The following is a 21,748-nucleotide window of genomic DNA, read 5'->3' as shown; positions in this document are numbered from 1 at the left end:
AACTGTCACTGAAAGCAACCACACCTCACAGTTTGATAGATAGATAGATTGATCGATGATGTGTGACATCAACTGCAAAATGAACTTTTATCCCAGTCACAAGTTTAGCCGTGTATATGTTGTGTATGATGTTTAAATAGTGAATTGGTGGGAGGAAGATTTGTTCGGAAGGTGTAACTCACATTATGGTTGTAGGCTAGCGGGCTAGCTAGCAAGAAGCTACAGCGCGTAGCATGCCGCTGGACTCTCAGCTCACACTTGCGCTCCGAGTAAGTTCCAGTGAATACCGGTCGCCATTTCTTCCTCCCGTGCGTGAAACTTTTTCAAACTGCCCGCGTGTGGAGGACACGACTAGTCAGTTTGTTCGTTCCCACCTCCCCGACATGTAGCAACGGTCCTAGTCGCACGCACGTCTATGCGCTCTCTCGCTCTCTTTCGCTCTGTCCTTCTCTTTCTCTCTCTCTCTGTCTGTCTTTCTCTCTCCCGCCCTCCTTCGCACTCTCTCTCATCGTAGAAATTGTAATCCCTCGAAGTAATCCCCATCTTTAATAAATTTACCTGCAATCTTATTACATGTTTTTTCCTGTAACTGTAATGGAATACAGTTTAAAAAAAATTGCAATCTGATTACGTAACGGCGGTACATGTATTCCGTTACGCCCCAAGCCTGATTACAATGTACACAAAAACAGCATACACTGCTAAATTGTGTTTTGTTCAGGTCAATAGTTTCCAAGATGGATGGATGGTTATTATAGGCTCTGTCATTTGCTCTCCATCAATCACAATCAACTGGGATGGTGTCCATCTTGCGTGTGACCCTGAAAAGGATACTTGGTGAATGGGTTTCTACATCAATCAATCGAATGAAGCAGAATTGTTCCCCAAATCTGTAGGATTTAATTGCTAAAAGGCATCGAGGTTGCCTTGTGATTAACACAACTGACTCACAGTTCTAAGGTTCTGGGTTCAAATAACAGCTCTCGCCTTCCTGTGTGGCGTGTGCATGTTCTCCCTGTGTATGTTCCCTCATGTAGATTCTCTGGCTTCTTCCCACATCCCAAAACACGTTTGGTTCATTGAAGACAAATGTTTTTACGTGAGTGTGAATGATTTGCCATGTGTGCCAGGCTGCCAGCCAGTCCGGGGCTCCACTCCGCTGGAATAGGCTCCGGTTCATCTATGAGCTTAATAAAGAGGAAATGGATGGCTGGACGAATTCCAAGTAAGCGGTGCCCATGCTGTGTCCTGGATGTGCCGATAAAGAGATGTGAAGCACATTGAAGATGATCTACAAGCAAAGTTGGCACCTGCTGGTTGAACAGAAATGGTGATGAAGTAAGATGCTTCTAATGATTATTATGCCTTTGCTTAAGGACGGGAGAGATGATAAGGCTGCAGGCACAGTCGGGCGGCACTCAGTCTTCCGCCCCCCATCCCCGCCTGTAATCTCCACTTTTCATTTCCACCAACTCCACTTTGTCTTCTTTTTCATTTTCCAAGGCACTTCTCATTTACTGTGCTATTACCAAACGCTGTCAAATGCCTTTGTGCTGGCCACCAGCCATGATTGCGCCCATCTTTTGCAATTCACAGCTCGCGTGGATTTGTTATTTCAACCCGCGGAACTCCCTGAGGTGTTCAATCATCAGTATAATGCACTGGAAGCTCTCCCTTCCACGGAGCACTCTGTTATCGCACACCTGAATGTAGCCTCCCTCTCAAAGCACCCCAAGTTCCTCACGGCGGGGCTGCGGCTCTTCCAGCTGCTGCTTGATATGCAGCAACGTCTGGTGGTTCCGCGCCTGTCTGCGTGGAACCTTTGAAGTCACGATGCAGCCAGAGAGGCCCGGCGTCACCTCATCAGTCGCCTCACCGAACGGCTTTGACAGCGCCGGGCGGAAAACATATCGATTAAATGCCTCTTCTCGCCGGTCCGCTTCCGCCATGGCGCCGAGCTCTCGTCTCTCATTAGCCCGGAATAAAAACTCCACTGCTGAGGGAGTTTCGGCAGGGGAGGACAGCTGTCGCATTGATGGTGGTGAGGAGAGGATGCTCTGGGATAATAGTGGCATGGATCATAGAATTTGAAGGATATGGCGATTACTCAGAGAGGAAGAGGCCTCGCTTATCAGCTCGTTCAGTCAGGCCGTTTCACATTAGGCTAAAAAAGGACGGCTAAGCAAAAGGTGATCAACTCTGAAGTACAAAATCTGCAATTGAAAGAGATCCACATGAGGAAAAGGGATCCTAGCACAGACATGTAGTTGCGAGATCAAACAGGTGGAGGTAACGTCTATTTCTGTCCAGCACTCCCTGTTACATTGTCTTCTGATAAAACTCAAGTGCGACGCTCAATTAGCAGCAATCTCGCCGATCCTTTTGTTCCCGTGCACAATAGGAGCTCTGGGCACAACAGCAATATTTATATTCCAATCTCCTCGTCAGAAACCCACATTGCTGGGCTCATAAAAGATTCATGGTGCGGGAAAGGCAAGGTCGCACACAAGTCTGGTCAGGAGGTGCCGTTTGCTGCAATGGCCCCAAAAAAGTATGCACGTGAAAAAGCAAAAAAAGGAGTGGCTGTATTTATGGGATCAAACTGTGTTTTCCGCAGGCTATCTTTACTGTACTTCGAGTGCTCATAGACCTTCTTAGGCAATTTGTTGTTCCTGCCGTAATTGGTCCTGAGAGGACTCTAAAATTACAAACCGGAGAACCTTTTATTGGGTTTTGACAACCACTTTGTTTGGCGGCCTCCCGTACGACATATGAGACATTTAGCAGTCGTAGATTTGTACTTCAGAACAGTCGTCTTCACGTCACAACCCGTCCTTCACAACACAGACTGTCGCTCACCTTGATACGATATTAGTGGCTCTGTTTTGCACGTTTAGCAATTCTTGTTCGTGATTATGTAGCAGAGCGATGACACCTCATTGTGGTCATTTTGGCAAGTTGAAATATTCTTAACGCAGTTTGCTCGATCGCCCAAGTATTTAATTGCGATTATGTGTCAATCGTAGGTTAGCTTAGCAATGGGCTAGCATCTCTTCTCTGTTTTTTCCTCATCATTCCTTCGTGAGCCATGTAAGAAATGTATTTAGATTTGAGGATTACTGACTGGAGGGGGGGGGGGGGGGGGGCTTCCACAATGTGTTTAGCCACGAATAGTGTTCAATGAATGAAAGTTCATAAACTTGTTTATATTTTTGAGCGAACGTGAACTGAACATAATGCATTTTTGCTCCGTGAACGTTTCTGTGAACAAACTCATTCTGGTGCAAATGAACGACTTTGAACGCAGTTAATTTGCCAGGTTTTCTCTTGTTAGAAGACCAGAGTAAAGACACCTTAAACTCGCCTTAATTGGGCGGGAAATGCCATTATATGGCAACCCCAGCGGTGACGAACAGTTGCAAGGCAATACGGCAACACACAACAAGAAGAAATACATACATTGGATATTTAAATACAACACATGCTTTGTTTATAAAACATCACTAGCGTGAATGCTAAAGTTGATGGAGGATCCCATTCAAATGCTAACAGGACTTCAAACAACGAATATTCACACACAAAAGCTTTTTAAAAACAAACAAAAACAACGAATATTCACACACAAAAGCTTTTTAAAAACAAACAAAGGGGAAGCATCTCTTCTCTGTTTTTTCCTCATCATCAATGGCACACATTTTCCCAATCTGTGAAAAACGAGTTCTATTAACAGAACTCGAATGTGACCTCTATGCATGCGTGGCACCACACTGCCCATAAGAGACCAACATGCGCAGGAACAATCTGAGTCTGTTTTGATTTTTGTTCTTTTTTATCTTAAAATTGTCATGCATTATTTATTTTTGTGTATCTTATATTACTTTCCTACTCATTTCATTTCTCAATGTCCTTCTAAGTTATACTTAAAGTATAAGTAAAAAAAAAAGAAGAAAAGAACTATGAGCTTGTTCGTTTATGGACCAATGAACTTAGTAGGGGTGTGAATTGCCTAGTACCTGACGATTCGATTCGTATCACGATTCATAGGTCACGATTCGATTCGATACCGATGAATCCCGATACGAATCAATAAATTGATTATTGCGATATGTATTTATTTTTTACACAAATTTGGAGTATACTAATCAGTACATGTACACTTGTAAGATTTCTATGAAAATGTATTTATTTATCTGAAAATTCAGGCTTATAACTGAGTCACTGCATTTTAACAGGTTGCAGTCTGTTTCATGTTTGAACAGCACTGAAATAAAATATTAAGGCTTAATGTTCCATTAATATAACATTCTTCCATGCTTAATGTGTGAATCCTAACCCTAAGTAAGACGTTTTGTTGAATATTCCCATAAAAAATTGATGTTTCAAAATCGATCCGGCCGCATATCGAATCGATTCGAGAATATAAATATTGCCGAATCGATTTTTTCTAACACCCCTAGAACTTAGTTTAAAAAATAAATAAATTATGAACTATGAATTGAACTAGTCCATTTTAAAATTTGTGAGCTGAACTTGAAGAAAATGAACTTTCCCAACACCGATGCGGCGTAAGTGCCACTGAGCTTGCTTCGACCTCAGACTACCTGTGGTAATAATATTCCAAAGCAATCCTATTCTGTAAATGCAGCTCCAATAATACAACAAAAAAGTACTAATGCTACCACAGTTGATCCCTTGCTCACCCCCATCGCTCCCACGCGACCCCCCCCCCCCTGTTGCTGCCCCACTATCCATGCCATGCGTCGCTCTGCTCTTTGACTCAGAGCCCATCGTCAACATGCTTGTGAATTTGCGAGCAGAAGGCAGAGAGGGGCACAGCCTGTGTGTATGCGTGTACGTGTGCGTGGATGGGGCCGTGCACGTGCATGCGCATGGGTGTCCCTGGTCAGGGTGATGTCCGAGGAATGTCACTCTTGCTTAGAGTCACAGACGTGAACCTCTGGGAGTCGCGCGCCCTCCAGCACACACTGGCACAGAAGGAAAAGAAGCAAGTGAGGGAGTGGGTGGGCAGGGGGATATTAGAATGTGATATAAGGATCGTGTTTATCTCACCCGACCTTACACTTGACAGATGAGTGCACACGTAACATGAGAATATGAGGAGAAAGCACATGTGCATTATTTAGCCATAATGAAACCATCTGGCAGTAAGAAGAATGTCACATTTGTGTACATGAGAAAGCATTAATAACAACGCTTTCCCCTCGCAGACCTCAGGGATGACAATTTCCCAGTCGCACGAGCTCGGTCCTTGGGAACATGGACGGTCACGTTAGGGCAACAGGCTTGGGGGGTTTTCTACGAAACAGAAAACAACGTGACCGAGGTCGTACAGAGCCCACGCGGCCCCCCCAAGGAAGCCGTGGCCAGTCTGTGGCTCGGAATGACTAAACGGTCATTTACGGACACACGTTTGGGTTCACGAATCTCCTTTATGACAGGAAAGGGAGGACAGGACCTCCATAAGCAAACATTGTTACATGTGGCTGTCTGTTTAATTGGATGAAGAAATTAGGTATTTTTGTATGCCGTGTGTAGGGCTGAATGAAATAAAGTTACGCAATTGCGATTTTGTTTTTCATCAATATGATGATTGTGATTTAATATGTGATTATTTTTCCAAAGTCTTCTACCCATGTGTTATTTGATAAACACAAACAATAAATTAATTGGCATTACAAAACACCATATCAAGATTGATTAGACATAAATGTGTTGATTTATTGGTTATAATTTTAAGGAAAAATTTTGGGATATTTAGGTATATTTCCTTAAAATTATGTCATTGTTTTTGGAGGGAAATTTTATGTACCATACTTAAGTGACTACTCAAGAGCTGAGTACTCAAACTGGTATCGGTCTAAACAAAGTGGTATTAAACATCCCTACTTTATTTAATAATAGAGCACTTTAAAATCAACCATAGTTGCATACACATAAAATACAATTCAGACATATACAGTAAAAACAAAGACAGTTAAAGCTACTGAATGCAAAAAAATCCATTTTGAACCGCTACTGCCACCTGTGGCTGAAAAATGAAACTGCACACACCCTTCTTCACAAAAACAATGCGCACGTAATGTCACATCCACAGACATAGTCCGAGAAATTCAAACCCAAATCCAGTCTGAAAACAATTGGCCAGAAACTTGTAGGAATTCCCATTGTGAACAGCTAATGTGTTAATCTACTAATTAGAAGATCTTTCAGTCATAAATGGTCAAATGAAAAGTCTATTGTAAAGATAATTTTGAGCAAAGAGCAGCTTTACAACAATAAATTAACAACATAAAACACTAAAGCAATGCCGAGTCTCGTGCTGAATACAAAACCAAAGAGCTGCATTTGTTAAGTGCAATTGCGAGTTATGAGCAGAAATGTGAGTCCGATTTGTATCCAAACGCAATAGAAGAGTGTATGTTTAGCAGTGACGTGCAGTGAGCTCAAGGTTTGGGTAGGCAGGCAGACGCACACACCAATTACAAGTTTGTGTGGCGGCAGGCGAGTGTACAACGGGTGACCATATGTCCCCCAAAAAAGAGGCCTGACCTCGAGATACTTGATACTCAGATACAAGATGCCATACATTCAAACTATTTAAACATATGCCTCCTCTGTATGGGTAGAAAAAAAACATTGCTCTCTTTTCAAGTCTTACATTTATTTTTTTTACTTCGAGAGGGGTTCGTACCCATCACCTCCGGTCGGCAGCTCAACATTTGCCACTCAGCTAAAGTTCTGTGCCACCGTCACAGCCACATTCAACGCTGCAGTGCACTCTGCCTCCCATTTGCCGCACAACGAAAAACGGACAATTTCAAACCCGCTCGGACGCCCGGAAAGAATGTAATAAGGTGAATATCTCCCTGTAAAACAGCCTAAATGCTCACAAAATCAAGCTAGCAGTAGCAATGCTAAACACCATGTAAAATGAAACAGCCAGTTAATCGAAGGACATCCACAAAGCCAATCTTTCCTTTTGCACCTTTCTTTGTGAAAAGTACGGATACAAGGCTAAGGTGTTGGTCTCCCATCCTTCAAAAGATGGCGTGAAAATAGTTTTATATTCTCCAGAGTGACGTCATCTTACCGCTGTGTTTTGAATTCACGAATGCCCTGTGCGAAAGTACGTTCGCATAGGAACAATACAGCGACGTAAAAAGGCCGCGTAGCGATCTGCCTATCTGCGTGAAGGACTTTTCTACTGGGAAACTGAGTACGCATGCGCAGACAGGGCTGGGAAAAGCCGAGGATACTATTTACAGCATTTTTGCCTGCAGGCCAGGTAAAGAAATAAGTCATTTTTAATTGAGGTATGAAAATCACCAAATGTTGCCACTTTTGAACCTATGGGTAGAAATGAAAGAAATAATTAAAACAAATGGAAAAAGCTAAACGGTTTTAACTTTCATTTCAGCTTGGGGTAGGCAGTTTCTACCTTGCCTATCCCGATTGCCGGTCACTGATGTTTACATACATTACAAATAAGAAAAATAAGAACATGCAGCTGAGGTTCGAAGCCTGAGCCCCTGCTGAGCCTCGGACACTTTGTTCTGTTATAGTCAAATTTTAACATAGATAACTCCTTTGTCAAATCACGAGTAAATAAGCCACTTTTCTGCGGAGAGGCTAACAATCCAATATTCAATCAATAAATCACAATCACACATACTAGCACTTTAAAACAGTCGTGTGAAATAGTGGCCTAGAGCTGATGTAATGCAGCACGTTAAACACAATCTCTTCTAAAAGAGAGAAGCGTCTTTCGGCTTGCATCTCCGCGTCATCATCATGTCCAATCGTGCGCTACTATTCAATCTCGCCACCAAGACGGCGACATAATGCAACGCCATTATCTGTGTATGATTGCGAGGCATCACGTTGGTGCGCAAATGGTTGGTGGCGGGCGGGGGGTTGTGCGTACTCAAGGAGGTGGAGGTGTGCTGGCCCAGCTAACGCACTCACGCACCCACACACTGACAACGCGCATATCAGTCCGCGTTCTCATCGAAAAAGCAAAATACGACCAATGCAGGTTCTCGAACCTTACGCACCGAGCAGATTTCCGCTCTTGTTGTTTGTCATTGCGGAGGTCAGTCAATCCAGCCCGTCACCTCGTGGCCTTCTCTCAACAAAACAGCCAATCGCACCTGCCTCTCAGTCAGTAAAAGCCTTTAAGAGCCCGAGTCTTGCTGCTAAATGCGGCTGATGCACTTTAACAAGGTTTGGTGCTTTTTTGTAAGAGTGCAATGTAATGGACTTTTGGAGATTTTTAGGCGCAGGTTGTATTGTTGACTTGGCCTTGATCAGCGGATGAGATTTTTGGCTAAAAGTGCAGCAGCGAGGCCTGCGGGCTAATCGCAGATGTCCGTATTGGCGGTGAGCCCGCTCAGATGTTTGCCCTGCCTCGCCGTGACGGACTGTTTGCTCTCGTGGTCCTCAGGTGCTGACGCAGCATTTTTTGTGCCGGCGTCAATGTTTTTCAACTCTTGGCTGCTTGAACGTTCATATATTAATTTTGCTTATGTATGCAATGGTAATCAATCCATTGATTGTTGAAGATTTGTGTGGAATTGATTGTTGTACACTCTAAAAACACGTGCGTCAAAAGTAACCCATTTATGGATCAAAAATGGACCGATCCACTTGATAGGTCAATTTGACCCAACTGTCTGGTTTGTTTTAAACAAAATCACCCAATTTTTTGACCCAAGTAAAGGATCTGATCAATATTTATGAGTTGTTTTACATTAAAAGAACCATTTCTTGACTCAAAGTTGTAGGGTCGGTCCATTTTTGACCTATAGTGTGTCTAACCCTTTTGAGCAGCACAATTCTTCCTTTTGTGACACATATTTGAAATCATTCGGTTTTGGGGGGCAGTTCAGGCTCATGCAAAATACAAAATTTGGCTTTTGTTACCATGACGACTGGGACTGGAAAGTGAGAGCGACCCGGTGTTGTCAAATGTATCAATTATTTGTGGTGCTATTGGACTTTGGAGACTCTACGACAGGAAGAGGTGACGTTCACCCCTCTGCATCCAGACTGCAAATGAATTCTGTTTGTACAAAGAGCTAATACACTGGCTAATATAAACATTTATTTAACCTTTGTAATGATACAATCCGACTCGCTCACAGACACATTTAAAGAAATAAGAAGTTAACAAAAGACTTGCTCGTGTAATTTCACACTTGATGGGTGGGCAAGCACTCCAGAGATGCAACTATTTGTATGCCATTAAAAAGTCGATTTTCCATTAGGTCTCCCTGCCACCTAAACATCAGCCTTTTTGTGATACCTGCTTTGTGGTTTTGCCTGGCTGAGTTTCTCCTATCATTACAATCATCTGGAATGAGGGGAAAAAAACCTTCATCCGCCCTTAAATACGGGGACTCCTCAAACCTTTTGTTTATCATAACTCCTGGCGCGACAGGGCGGCAGCTAAATTGTTGCCAAATTATGTACACAAGAGCTTTGTGACTCCTTGCTGGAGGGTGACAACCAATTAGCTTTTCAGCCCCACTGCACTTTGGAGTTTGGAGCGGCAGAAACGTTCAAGTGTTCGCATTCCATCAACTTCGCCTGCTTCTTTTTGGACCGGCCCCTTCTCAAGTGGGACCACACAGCGCGCTAATATTCCCACTCCTTGAGATATATCGCGCAACTTTAGCAGGCGTTTGGAAGAAAGCACATCCGTAATTAAAAGAAATAAATCTGCAGCATAGGTTTACCTCCAAGTGGAGTTCTCGCCCCAGACAGTAGAAATGTCCCCACACATATATAAAAGAGAAATATAGTCTAAAACAGGTAAAAATACAAAAATACAAAAAACACGTTTTTACAATAAAATAAAAACCCAGTTTTAGCTTGAGCCTTTTTACAAGGCACAGTACATGTGAATTAAAATTAAGGGATTCATCAATTAATATGCCCAGGTATTTTCGATATACATGTAAATTCATATTGCACATATTCGTCCGACCACTTTCTTATTTTTTGGTCGACATAGTATGAAGGATTACGATAATAAAGAAACCACACGACGTACTATCACTGAGCGCACCAGATTCCCAGCAGCGCAAATAGGCCGAGCAATATAGCGTGATCTGCTGCAGCCAATAGGTGCGTTTCATTTACCCTCAGTTTTGCGCAAAAGCGAGCTGGTAATGGAAACACGTGATTTATCAAATATCGCAAAAGAGTTTTTACACTCTCATGAGGTGTTTTTTGAGACGTGTCGAAATAGGAGCATTTCGCAAAAGAGTAATGGCAGCACTTTTTGCGCGTTCCTGTAGTCATGTGACCCCCCGCCCAGCACGGAGGAAAGGAAGTAGGAAATACGGGGCTACTCGCTTTTGTGTCGGAGCTGCCTCCGGAGGGGATAACAAGTCTTTTTAAGCACAAAGCGATTCAGTTATGGAGCCAATATGCCGCCGTTCAACGCACGTCCCATATCGTTGCATGAGAAATGGCCGTTGCCCCTGGCAACGAGCAAACGTGCGAAATCCATCCATCCGCACCATAACACGAGTTATAAGCGCACGCACTCACAACACCAACATAAAATCCCCGAACCCGCCCGATGAGATGTTTTTAAAGTAATACTAAGAACTTTGGGCGTCTGTCTTCCGTAAACATCGTGAGCACCTCCTACGGAACTGCGAGATCCCGCGAGATGGGACATTTCGAAAATTGCGCCTCAGAAGCAAAACGCTCTTCAACGGAAACACTGGCAAGTCGAAATTGTACTTTATCCAAATACTACAATATCGCTTTTATTGTTTCGACTAATTCACCTAACCCAGGTTAAGAACTAATGCTGTAATTAACAGTACAACATTTAAAAGCAACTACAAACAGACTACAAGAGATTTAAAAGCAAAGTAAAGAAATAAAAAAATAGCTTACTAAAATTATTAAAAGAGTGTACAAAATTTTGGAAAGTATGATTTTAAAAAATACCTTGAAAGACCATAAACAGGTACGGGGAAAGAGCCTAGTTTGGGACCTGCATTTAAAAGCATTTACACTTTTTCATATTATTCACTCTGATAGTAAAGGATACCAGCAAATCAGATAAAAAAAAAATGTATGGGTGATTTGTGGGGTGGGGGCCTGTATCATAAACAGTTTTTAAACACTGGAGCAATGATGATGACATGTCAAATCGGTAAAATTACCGAATGAACAATACTGAGCGATAAAGAAAAAAAAAAAAAGAAGAAGAAAAAAATAAAAATAAAAATAAACAGGTCCGTGCTCTACACGGAATTCTATGACAAATACAGTTTATTTTATGACGGCTCTTTAAACTACATGCACCACCACATATCACCACATATCAATGTACTTTATCTATTTATTTATTTATACAGTTTTACATTAATTTGCCAGGGTAATAAAAATGGAAACTAGCCTATGTGGCGCTAATGTGTCAAATGTTCAATAATACACACCTTCCATTTTTAGAACCATGAATAAATACTTGCCTACTAAATATTGCGTAGTGTCAGGATTACTTGCCACATTTTGCTACTAACTAGGTTTCTCATCTTCACCACGATTGCAAAATCCCGCCAGGCATCCACGGCAATCACGGCCTGCCACTTTTGCCCATCCCATGTTGACCAGATTTGCCCAAAACGTGGCCGCCGTGGCTGCTGGGAACATCCACAGTGTAAACATCTTCTCAGCAAAGCATCTGTGCCAAGCAGGTGTCTGTCAATATCAGCGAGGGCTCGGGGGCTTTATGGGTACTTAACGAACACATGCGGCGAATGAACAAGTGCATCCGTCTCATTAAAGCACTCTAAATATTTCGTTTGGAACTTCACCAGAAATACTGTGGGTGCCATCGCGGCGGCGGGGACGGGAAAGCGTCGCCTCCATGGCTCCGCATACGCAGGAAGGTATCAATTCTTTATTATTTCAGCCCAATCGGCTCTGAGATGGTGCCGATGCATTCTCATTCAGCCGTTTGAATATTTAATGCAGCCATTTACAACAAATTGTCCCTTAAGGCCATTTATGGTACGAACTGGCTCAAGAAGGGAAGGATATTTACAACTAACAGTGAGTCATTAGCTACCACTTTGACTGATAAAATGTGCACACTCGCCGCTAGATTTTTACATCACATTCAAATGTAATTATTGTTTACTTTTAGATTTCCTTTTAATCAACTGGTTTAGTTAAATCATGTTGAAGATAAGTTACAAATCCGAGGAAGTAGGCTATAGCCTTCTGGTTCAGAAAAGGTTAGGAGTGTGACGATATACCGATATCGCGATAAATTGTGATACTTTGTCTCCCGATAGATTATCGATACGCCTACGCAAGTATCGCGATATTTGTAGTTAATATACAGCCACTATAACGGCTCCATTGTTTATTACTTATTGAGCAATTACCTGGCAGGCCTCTAGGGGGAGCACCTCATAAGAGTGGCGGGGAAAGGTATGAAATTCTTCAGTCGAAGAAGACTCATGAGCTTACTTTTACTTGTGTAAGACATTTATTATCTGTCCAGCAACTGACTCAGCATACGTCCCATTTTAAAACATATTTTATGAATATTTTCGAAGCACACAATTTCCGAGAAATATGAACTCATTCACTGCCATTGACGGCTATAGACGTCAAAAATTCATTTGAACTATTTCTATTAGTTTCACATTTTTTTCCATTTTTGTTAACAAGAGTATGAAAACCTAGAAAAAAATGTATTGTACATTTAGAACAGATATAAAATGTGTGATTAATCGTGAGTTAACTAGTGAAGTCATGTGAATAATTACAATTAAAAAGTGTAATCGCTTGATGCCCCTCATTAAAAAAAAGGAAGAAAAGATTATTAAAAATGAGGGGGATCAGGCAATTAAAATGTTTTATTGTAATTAATCGCATGACCAATAGTTAACTCACGATTAATCGCAAATTTGATATCTGTTCTAAATGTACCATTAAAAAAAACTAGGTTTTCATACTCTTGTTAACTAAAGTGGGAAAAAAATGTGAAATTAATAGAAATAGTTCAAATGAATTTTTGACGTCTATAGCCGCCAATGATAGTGAATGGGTTAATATTGATTTAATATTTAAGTAATTTTATTTATTTACTTTTGCAATGTTTCACAAAAAAATTGTCACAGTTTATAAAATGAAACAATTCACTATGTAACTGACTGACATGTTATATGACAATAGTGTTTAAGAAAGACACTAATTTGTTCCCAGAAAGTGGTCTCTGTTAAGAAGACATTTGTATTTGTTTAAAAAAAATACTTTAAAGTACTCACTGTGAAGAAGACACCAGTTTTAATATTTTCTTTCAGTGATGGTACAAAAAGAAACTATTTTCTCTTTGAAAAAAACATCAATTTATGTCTTGAGTAGTTTTATAGTGGATTATGGTGGCTTTATTACCTGACCAATATATCAATAATCGCGGTATCGTCATATCGTGAGATCATCGCTATCGTGAGCCTTGTATCGCTATTGGTATCGTGAGGTACCCAGAGGTTCCCACCCCTCGTGTATACTGTATGTTGTATGCATGAGATGTGAAGTGCAATTTCCAAATGTCACACTATTACACATTCAAGCAGTTCCGCACCAGATAACCTTGCAATGGATCAAACCATATTTAATCCAATATAGACTTAATCATGGCTTGTTAAGTGAAATTACTCTCACTGCGGTCATGCTTGAAAAGATTAACGGGATTAATTTGCCTTGTGTGGACTCTTAAGAGATGAATGTCTTCAGGGCCAATGGGAGAAAAAGCTCATTTCGCACTTCAAGTTTATTCCTCACTTGTACACGGATTAGAGTCATTTTTCCACCATTTTTTTTTTTAAGTCAAAACTGACAGTGGACCCTAGGGTCCAATAAAATAAGGATCGAAAGTCAAATTGGAATGTTTAACAGGTGTCATGCATATATCACGATACACTTTTTGCAGCTTCACTGCATTGCAGAGTTTTCTCGTCGGACTTGAATATTTTCCCACAGTTTATTACTGAGGAGAAAAAAGTACCGGAACATAGAGAATGTCCAAATTCTGGGGTCATTTCACAATTAATACAAGAAATGAGCTCTGGTATTTACAGCTTGAACATGATGTAAGGCAATTGTGGGAGTATTTAAAATGGCCTGAGGGAGTGACATCATCGTTTTCAGCGCATTGACGACTCACGTGCCCGCACAACAATGGAGGAAGGAGTCAGGGAGATTTGCGTTATAAGATGAAAATACAGTTACTATGTACATGTAAAGGTTTATTGCACTCTGTGTTGTTTACAGAGGTTATGCAGCTTTAATAACACTACATTAATCACAAAATAGATAAAAAATGATCGCAGCCCAGTATGCATTTGGATTGCGTGAATGCAGGAGGTGCCCAAATTATTGTTATATTTATAAACAATGTACATTTAAAAAAAATTAGTTTTGCCATTACAACATTAATAGTCAAATATGTCAAGTAAAAAAAAGCCTTTTAATTTAATTAAATTTTTGTTTAAATTAAACAAATAAAATATTCATTTTATTTATTTATGTTAAGTGAAATCCATAAAAGACTATTATCTTAAATCAAAAAGTTGTCTTTATTTATTTATTTATTTTTATAAAAACAAACTTTAGTTTTAAATGTCACTGTTAAAAATGCACTTCCATTTACGTGGCAAAACCAGGTGCCATTTTCTTTTAACTCATTCACTGCCATTGACGTTTATAGACGTCAAAAAATAATATATATAAGTTAAAAAATTGTTCCCACTTTTGTTAACAAGAGTATGAAAACCTAGAGAGAAAAAAATTATTGTACATTTAGAACAGGTATAAAATGTGTGATTAATCGGTATTTAACTATTAAAAATGTTAATCGCCTGACGCGACTTAAAGATAATAAAAATTTCGGGGCATCAGGCGATTAAAAATTTTCATCGTAATTAATCGCATGACTTCACTAGTTAACTCGCAATGAATCACAAATTTGATATCTGTTCTAAATGTACAATAAAAAAAAGTAGAATTTTGTTTTGAAACTAATAGAAATAGTCTATAGCCGTCAATGGCAGTGAATGAGTTAAGCAGGGTTGTCGGTATTTGTTGAATGTAACTATGAATGTAACTTGAAATGAGGTCATCAGTAAAATAACTAACACATAATCCATACTACTTTTTTAGGGCAACAAAGGGAATATGGCTCATTTATACCCAAGCACAACAAACACAACACTCTTGAGTTACTAAATCCCACGTCACACATTCATTTCAGATAGTCGCAGATACTACAACACCGTTGATAGCGAGACCGAGTGAGCAAAAATAATAGAGCACCTCACAAGCATATAATAAGTCAATATAATGTTAGATTGACTTTATTATATGCATGGCAGATTGGTCGATTTTGTCTGTTGTGGGGCTGGTCTGGATTGTTCTGGATTATCATTCGCAAGAACACCGTGGACGCCCTGGTAAGCAAATTGAGCGCACCTGCCAGTAAAGAACCTGTCACTCAATTGAAAAGCCTTTCTATAATCATGGTTCTTTGAATGGCATTTTTTTTCTGGATGCCTTAGGAGCTCATCCCCAGCCTCTAAAACAACTCAATCTACAAATTACTGTTAATTTAAAAAAATAATAATAATAATCCTTCTCAATTCAGGTTAGAATTCACTTGACTCACACAGAAGAAACGTGACTTGCTGTCCATGAGGCTTAATGTACTTGCCACTGCAGCTCCGAGGCCACCCGCCCGCCCATCACCGCCTGCCCGCCCGCCCGCCTGTCGTGTCGCAGGCGGACGCTTTGTAGGCTGTCAGAAAATCTGCATGGTGACCGGCTGAACCCCATTTTGCCGGCTCACATGCTCCTCTCTTGACTCCAAAGCGTTTCTGGGTCAAATAATTTACAGCGCCACCGATTCGGTTTACAACTGTCACATCGCCGCCCGTCACCTTCCACCAAACTGGGATGCGGGTTCCCTCCGCCGCACGCACTCGGCTGCCGCTGTGATACCATTTCACCATTGGCTCAGCCGCCACAACATTAAGTACACCAACCACCACAACATTTTTGTTTCCAAGTTCAAATAATAACGTACAGTACAGTACTGGACTGGCACAAAAACGTCAACCCTGGCATTTTGACTGAAAGCCGCTGGCCCGGTCCAACTCCTGACGACCCCTGCCTAACACAGTTCTACAATTCATATTGACTGTTGTTGGTTCAGTTTGTTGTCTATATTTGAAATGGATTAATGGACTAGTCTCTTTAAATTGTGAGCCAGCCTCTTGGGGTAAAATGGAGGAAAAAAATCATTACAAAACACGGCATCGGCCCCAAAAGACACCGGACCACCGGGCATCTTCCCTGTACGCCATATGGCCAGTCCAGCCCTGGTAACGTATTCGAAGCAGTTCACAGTCTGAAACTACAACAAACAATAATAAGCATATTGTAACAATAATAATATTCTATAGGTCCCTGGCCAAAACACCCATGAGCTCACAAATGCTCCATCAACTAAAACATGACCTTTTTTTTTTCTTTAATAAAAGGAACCCTTTTGATTCCAAAAGCTTCATTCAAAAACTCTTAATTGTCCTGTTGGATGTTTATAGGTGCCCTCCAATTAGTATGGCGACCAATCCAGGGTGATCCCTGTGGATCGCCCAAGGTTTGGTCGATGGCTGGTATCGATGTACCTAATGAAGTAGCCCAAGTGCATGAATGCGACTTGTTTAAACTGCTAGAATTGAACAAAAACCCGTAACTGATTCAATTCAATTCAATTCATTACTCACTTGAGCACAATTTGACAATATTCCCTGAACATTCACTGCAATTAACTAAAAACACTGGAACCCCCCTAACCCTCTCTCTCTCTCTCTCTCTCTCTCTCTCTCTATATATATATATATATATATATATATAATTTATTTATTTATTTATTTTCTTTCGAGCTTTCAGCATCCTCACAAGGCATGCAATAAGGCAGCCATGTGAAGTTTGCGCTTCCTACCTGGCAGGACGTGACAGCTGACATGACAAGCAGGAAAATGGCACTGAGGAGATGCATCCTCATCCAAATGTTTGCTTTCCGCAGTTTTCTCTCCTCATCCATTCTATTTGCCGCTACTGCTCTCTTCCTCTCCCGCGCTCCAGCAGCCTCATCACCGGGGGAACGCACACGCGCGGCTCTGCCCGGCACAGGGGCTCGCACAGGCGGCGTTGCCTCTGCAGAGCTTCCGCTGAATTCGCGAGGGTGGGGAAAAGGTCCGACGGTTGGAGAGTGTGCGGTGAAGGGGGTGCGAGAGTTAGGAGATAGTGTCAAGGTGGCCAGCGGTTAATCTGGCTCTCCCTCTTTCTTTCTGTCTCCTCGGTCCTCCTCCGTCCCGCACTGGGCGAGGAGGCGCAGAGGTTGGAAGGTGACTGCTGCTGCACTTGCCACGCGCAGACGATAGGGGCAGCACACACACAACACACCATGTGAAAAGCTCTCTCTCCTGTTGTGTGTGCGTGTGTGTGTGTGTGTGTGTGTGTGTGACATATTTATATTTATGATGCATTTCTGTGCATGAGTTGAAGGATATGCATGATGAAAAGGGAGGGGTTGGTGGAAGTCTGTTTGTACAATTATAAGCAAGTGCCAAATTCACACTGGAAAAAAAAATGCCGCAATGTTTGATAATACAATTCACAATTGAAGCTTCTGTGTAGTGATATATTTATTATTGATTAATGTTGTGGCTGTAGTTTGCATTTTATTACACTAGATATGTCAGAATTATTCGATTATCGAAGTCATCGGACAAGTATTTTAAGAATCAAGTAATCGTTTGGAGCCATTGTTCACTTAAAATAGTCCAAATTGTCATGTTTTGGGTTCTGTTTTCCTTGTGTGTCTCCCTTGGTCTTGTTTAAGTGTCATCCTGCCCTTCCTCGTGTGAACCAATCAGTGCCCTCCACCACTTGTGTCTGGCCCCAGGTGTGTCTTGTTGTGTCGTTAGTGTCTGTGTATTTAGTCTGCTGTCTCCCCTCTGTCTGTGTCGGTTCATTGTTGTATTTCCCCCTGTGATGCTGCCCGGTTTTCCTTGGATTTTTCCACCATGTCATGCTGCCCGTTTTGCCTTGTTGTTTTCTCCATGTTATGTTTTTTCCGTGCAATTTAGATCTCGCCTTTTGTTTTGTAGAAATTAAAATCCCCTTTTTGATTGAGCCTCTGCCTCCTCGCCCTGTCTTCCCGCATTTGGGTCCTCAAGCTTCCCCTCCTTGACAGATTCTGTCAAGACCAAGGGAGACACACAAGGAAAACAGAACCCAAAACATGACACAAATAATCTGATTTCAGCCTCTCAACAGTAATAATTTGCTGATTTCTCTAGTCCTTCAAGAAAGCAGACTGATTACCCTGCGCGTTTAGTCAAAATAAGCATTTGCAAATATCTGCTTATTTTTTTGCAAAATGACTGAAGTAACTAAATCAGTTTCAAAAAGGCTGGCAAGTACAACAGCAATCCCCTTTTTTAATCACAAAACAATACAAAATAAACAACAATCATTGGGTAGTAAACAGTAATCGGGGGACATGCTTTTGTTGTACAGTTAAATAATTTGATTAATCGGATGATCGATAGAATGATCGATTCTAAACAATATTTAATAGTGACGCACTACATTACTCTATGAGCGGATTATACCTTTGGTTAGCTTATTTACATATTAGGCAAAAAATAATTTTAATGGAAGGAATGAAATAGAATATTAATACTTGCTTGGTATATGTCAGCCAACATTTTTTATTTATTGATTCATTTATTTAGCCTGCTGTGAGTGCCACCATATCTCAGCCAAGGCAAGAATATTCATTTGAGTTATTCAATGAACATGAATAGAAATGATTTAAAATCAAATAAATTGCTTTTTTTAAATCTGTTTAAATGTAATTGACTTGATTTAATATAAAATAGAAATGTAATCATGTTGCCGTTTCCCAAAATATAATTAAAAAAAAGGCTACTTTTATGAAGAACTTCATTTTATGGATGTATTTCTTCTTTTTATTCTGACCTCCTGCTGCTGCTTGAAATTAAGTGAATCTGTGGGGGAGGCGCGGTGTCATCTTGTGCCATTTTTAGGGGCGTCGTTATTACATTTTCCCGTCCTGTCTTGTCACATCGTCAGCTGCAAAAGTGACAATAATAAAGGCTGCGAGGGTGCGCACAAGCCACGCTGAGTCACGAGATCCACTGTACTCACAGTCTCACACTCTCTCGAGCCCCGGCTCCAGCGGCTGCACGTCGAGGTGAGCGCAAACAAAACATGACCCATTTTGTTGTCGTCGTTTTGTCCTCCAGTCAGTCCAAAGGCAGCAAGCTAAAAGGAGGACGTTTGAGGGCCTTCGAGACGGACGGTTGTTATTGGTCCCTGGTCTCCTGTGGCTTCGCATGTGTCTGCATGTGTCCACTTTTACAGTAAAATCATCATTGCCAGCCCTTGCTTGTTTGATTGCGTGTCAATAATTGATTGGCTAAATGTGTGTGCGTGCGACTACAACGTTGGAGGCAATTCAGGCTGCCCGTCAAAACATGTCAAGCAGTAAAACACAAGCAGAATGGGACCATTCGGACTTGCCATCAATATAAGCAGGGTTGGGAGGGTTACTTTTAAAATGTAATCCGTTACAGTTACAAGTTACCTGCTAAAAAATGGAGTTAGTAACATAATCCAAGTACCATAATATCAAAGTAAAGTAACTCGATTACTTTTGGATTACTCCAATATTGAGTATGCTCATGAAGAGAAAATAAAAATAAATATCACCACAATATATATTCTTTTTTTTTTTTTTTTTTTTTTATTTTATTTTTTTTTTTTTTTAAGAGCTCAGTATTGTTCATTCGGAAATGTCATCATCATTGCTCTTTTTTTTTTTTTTTTAAATATATATATATATATATATACACATATATACATACATATATACATATATACATACATACATACATACTTTTTTTTTTTTTTTTTGTGTGTGTGGGTGAGTATGTGTGTGTGCGTGCGTGCGTGCGTGTGTTTGTTAGCTCACCAGAAAACCTATTAGAAAAAAAAATCTTATACCGTTCACCTAAATCGAACACCAGGAGACCCGAGGGGACCGAAGAAAACCAAGGAAGGTGAAATCCAGCACCGACCAGACACCCCCCACCAGAACTCCTCCCCAGCCCAAGAAACATCCAGACCCCAACAAATCCAAAAAACATAAAGTCAGGGAGGCCTCAAGAGACCAACGGAGAGACCGAGAAAAGGAAGGAAGGACAGACGAAGCCGCGTGAGATCCGAGACACCAGCCTCCACCGATTCAATAACCTGAGGAGGAAACAGATTGTGTCTGAGTTTCGGTAGATGCTGGTGTGGTGGATCTGGCATGCATGAAAATCTCCACCAAAGAGGGGAGCCGTCGACCCCCGCCGGAACAGAGCAAGCGCAACACCTCAGGGCCCCCCAGGCCGCGGCAGCGCCAAAGGACGACCCCCGGGCCCCACCAGGGCCATCGGCCGGAGAGCAAACCCAGGAGCAGGAGCGCCCCCCGCCCCAACACGGCCCGCGCCCCCGGCCCAACGCAGCAGGACGGGGCACTGCAGGCCCACCAGGCACCCCACCGGCCCCCAACCCCCGCCCCCCACCACCCCCCGCCCCCCATCCACCCCCCGCCACCCACCCCAACCCAGCCCCAGCCGCCCCCATGCCCCCAATCCCCCAGACACCCCCCACCCCCAGCACCCCCCCCACCCCGCAACCCCCACCACCGCCCCCCCCCCAACAAAGCCGCCCCCCCCCCCGACCCCACCCCGACCAACCGGCAGCCCCCCAACCCCCGACCCCCAGCCCCCGGGGACCACCCGCACCCAGGCACCGGCGCCGAAGAGGGGCCGGACAGCGGAGCGGAGAGGGCAGCCGCGCCCACCCCACCCCCCGCCGTGTGGAAGGACGGAACACCGGGGGCAGAAGGGGGAGATGGGGGCACCGGAGGGCGGCCGACACCCCCGAACCCCAGGCCCAGCGGGGGAAGGCCCCGGTCGTCACCCCAGCGTTCTTTGTGAAAATTAACCCCTGTTACTGAGTCCGCCAGCTCGTGGACTGGCGAACTCTACCCCTAAACCGTGAATGTGACCCCACCCAGTGTATATACAAGTGTGTGTGTGTGGTGCATTAAAATTAGGAGCAGGTGAACCGGAGCCGATGGAAATGATATTCCCACGCTCCGATCCACCCGCCACCCAAGCATGTTGCTGAGTGTATGTGGTGCATTAAAAAAAATAGATAGGGCGGGGGGGGGGGGGGGGGCGGGTGGCGACACGGACAGGGGACCGCAGCACTGCTCTATACTGCGGCCCCCAACCGATGGCACCCCCACAAGCCCCCAAGCCCCCCCCCCACCCACAAGTTGTGTGGTGTATTAAAATTGGAGGGGAGTTGTAGGGTGAAGACGGTGTTTCCACCCTACCCCACCCCCCAAAGTGTGTTATGTGCCCTATATGTCTATAAAAGTGTATTGTGCAAACCTAGTGTAGTGAGTTAAGAGGTGTGACCAGCGGGGCCCCCCCCAACCGGGCGGGGGCAGGAGGCGCACCGGCCCACCAAGCCCCCACCCACCCCACCAGGACCCCGGCGGGCATATGGGACCCGTCCGGCGGGGCGATAGGGCTCGCCC

At 42.7% G+C, this 21,748-nt stretch overlaps 1 protein-coding gene across 1 annotated transcript in view; it reads right to left on the bottom strand.

Annotated features, from left to right (window-relative positions):
- The window catches only part of olfm2a (olfactomedin 2a), an 84,422-nt gene extending 66,965 nt beyond the window's left edge, over positions 1-17,457 (bottom strand). Inside the window, exon 1 of the mRNA XM_086069916.1 lies at positions 17,060-17,457. Within this exon, the coding sequence (XP_085926042.1) occupies positions 17,060-17,161 (102 nt within the window). The 5' untranslated portion in view covers positions 17,162-17,457. The remainder of the gene's footprint in view (positions 1-17,059) is intronic.
- Positions 17,458-21,748: the final 4,291 nt, after the last annotated feature.

Source organism: Leptonotus elevatus, chromosome 1, assembly GCF_054856555.1.
Source record: "Leptonotus elevatus isolate MCC_2025b chromosome 1, RoL_Lele_1.0, whole genome shotgun sequence".
Classification (NCBI taxonomy): domain Eukaryota; kingdom Metazoa; phylum Chordata; class Actinopteri; order Syngnathiformes; family Syngnathidae; genus Leptonotus; species Leptonotus elevatus.
Note: the sequence above shows the minus strand (reverse complement) of the source record. Positions and strands in the feature narration are given on the sequence as shown.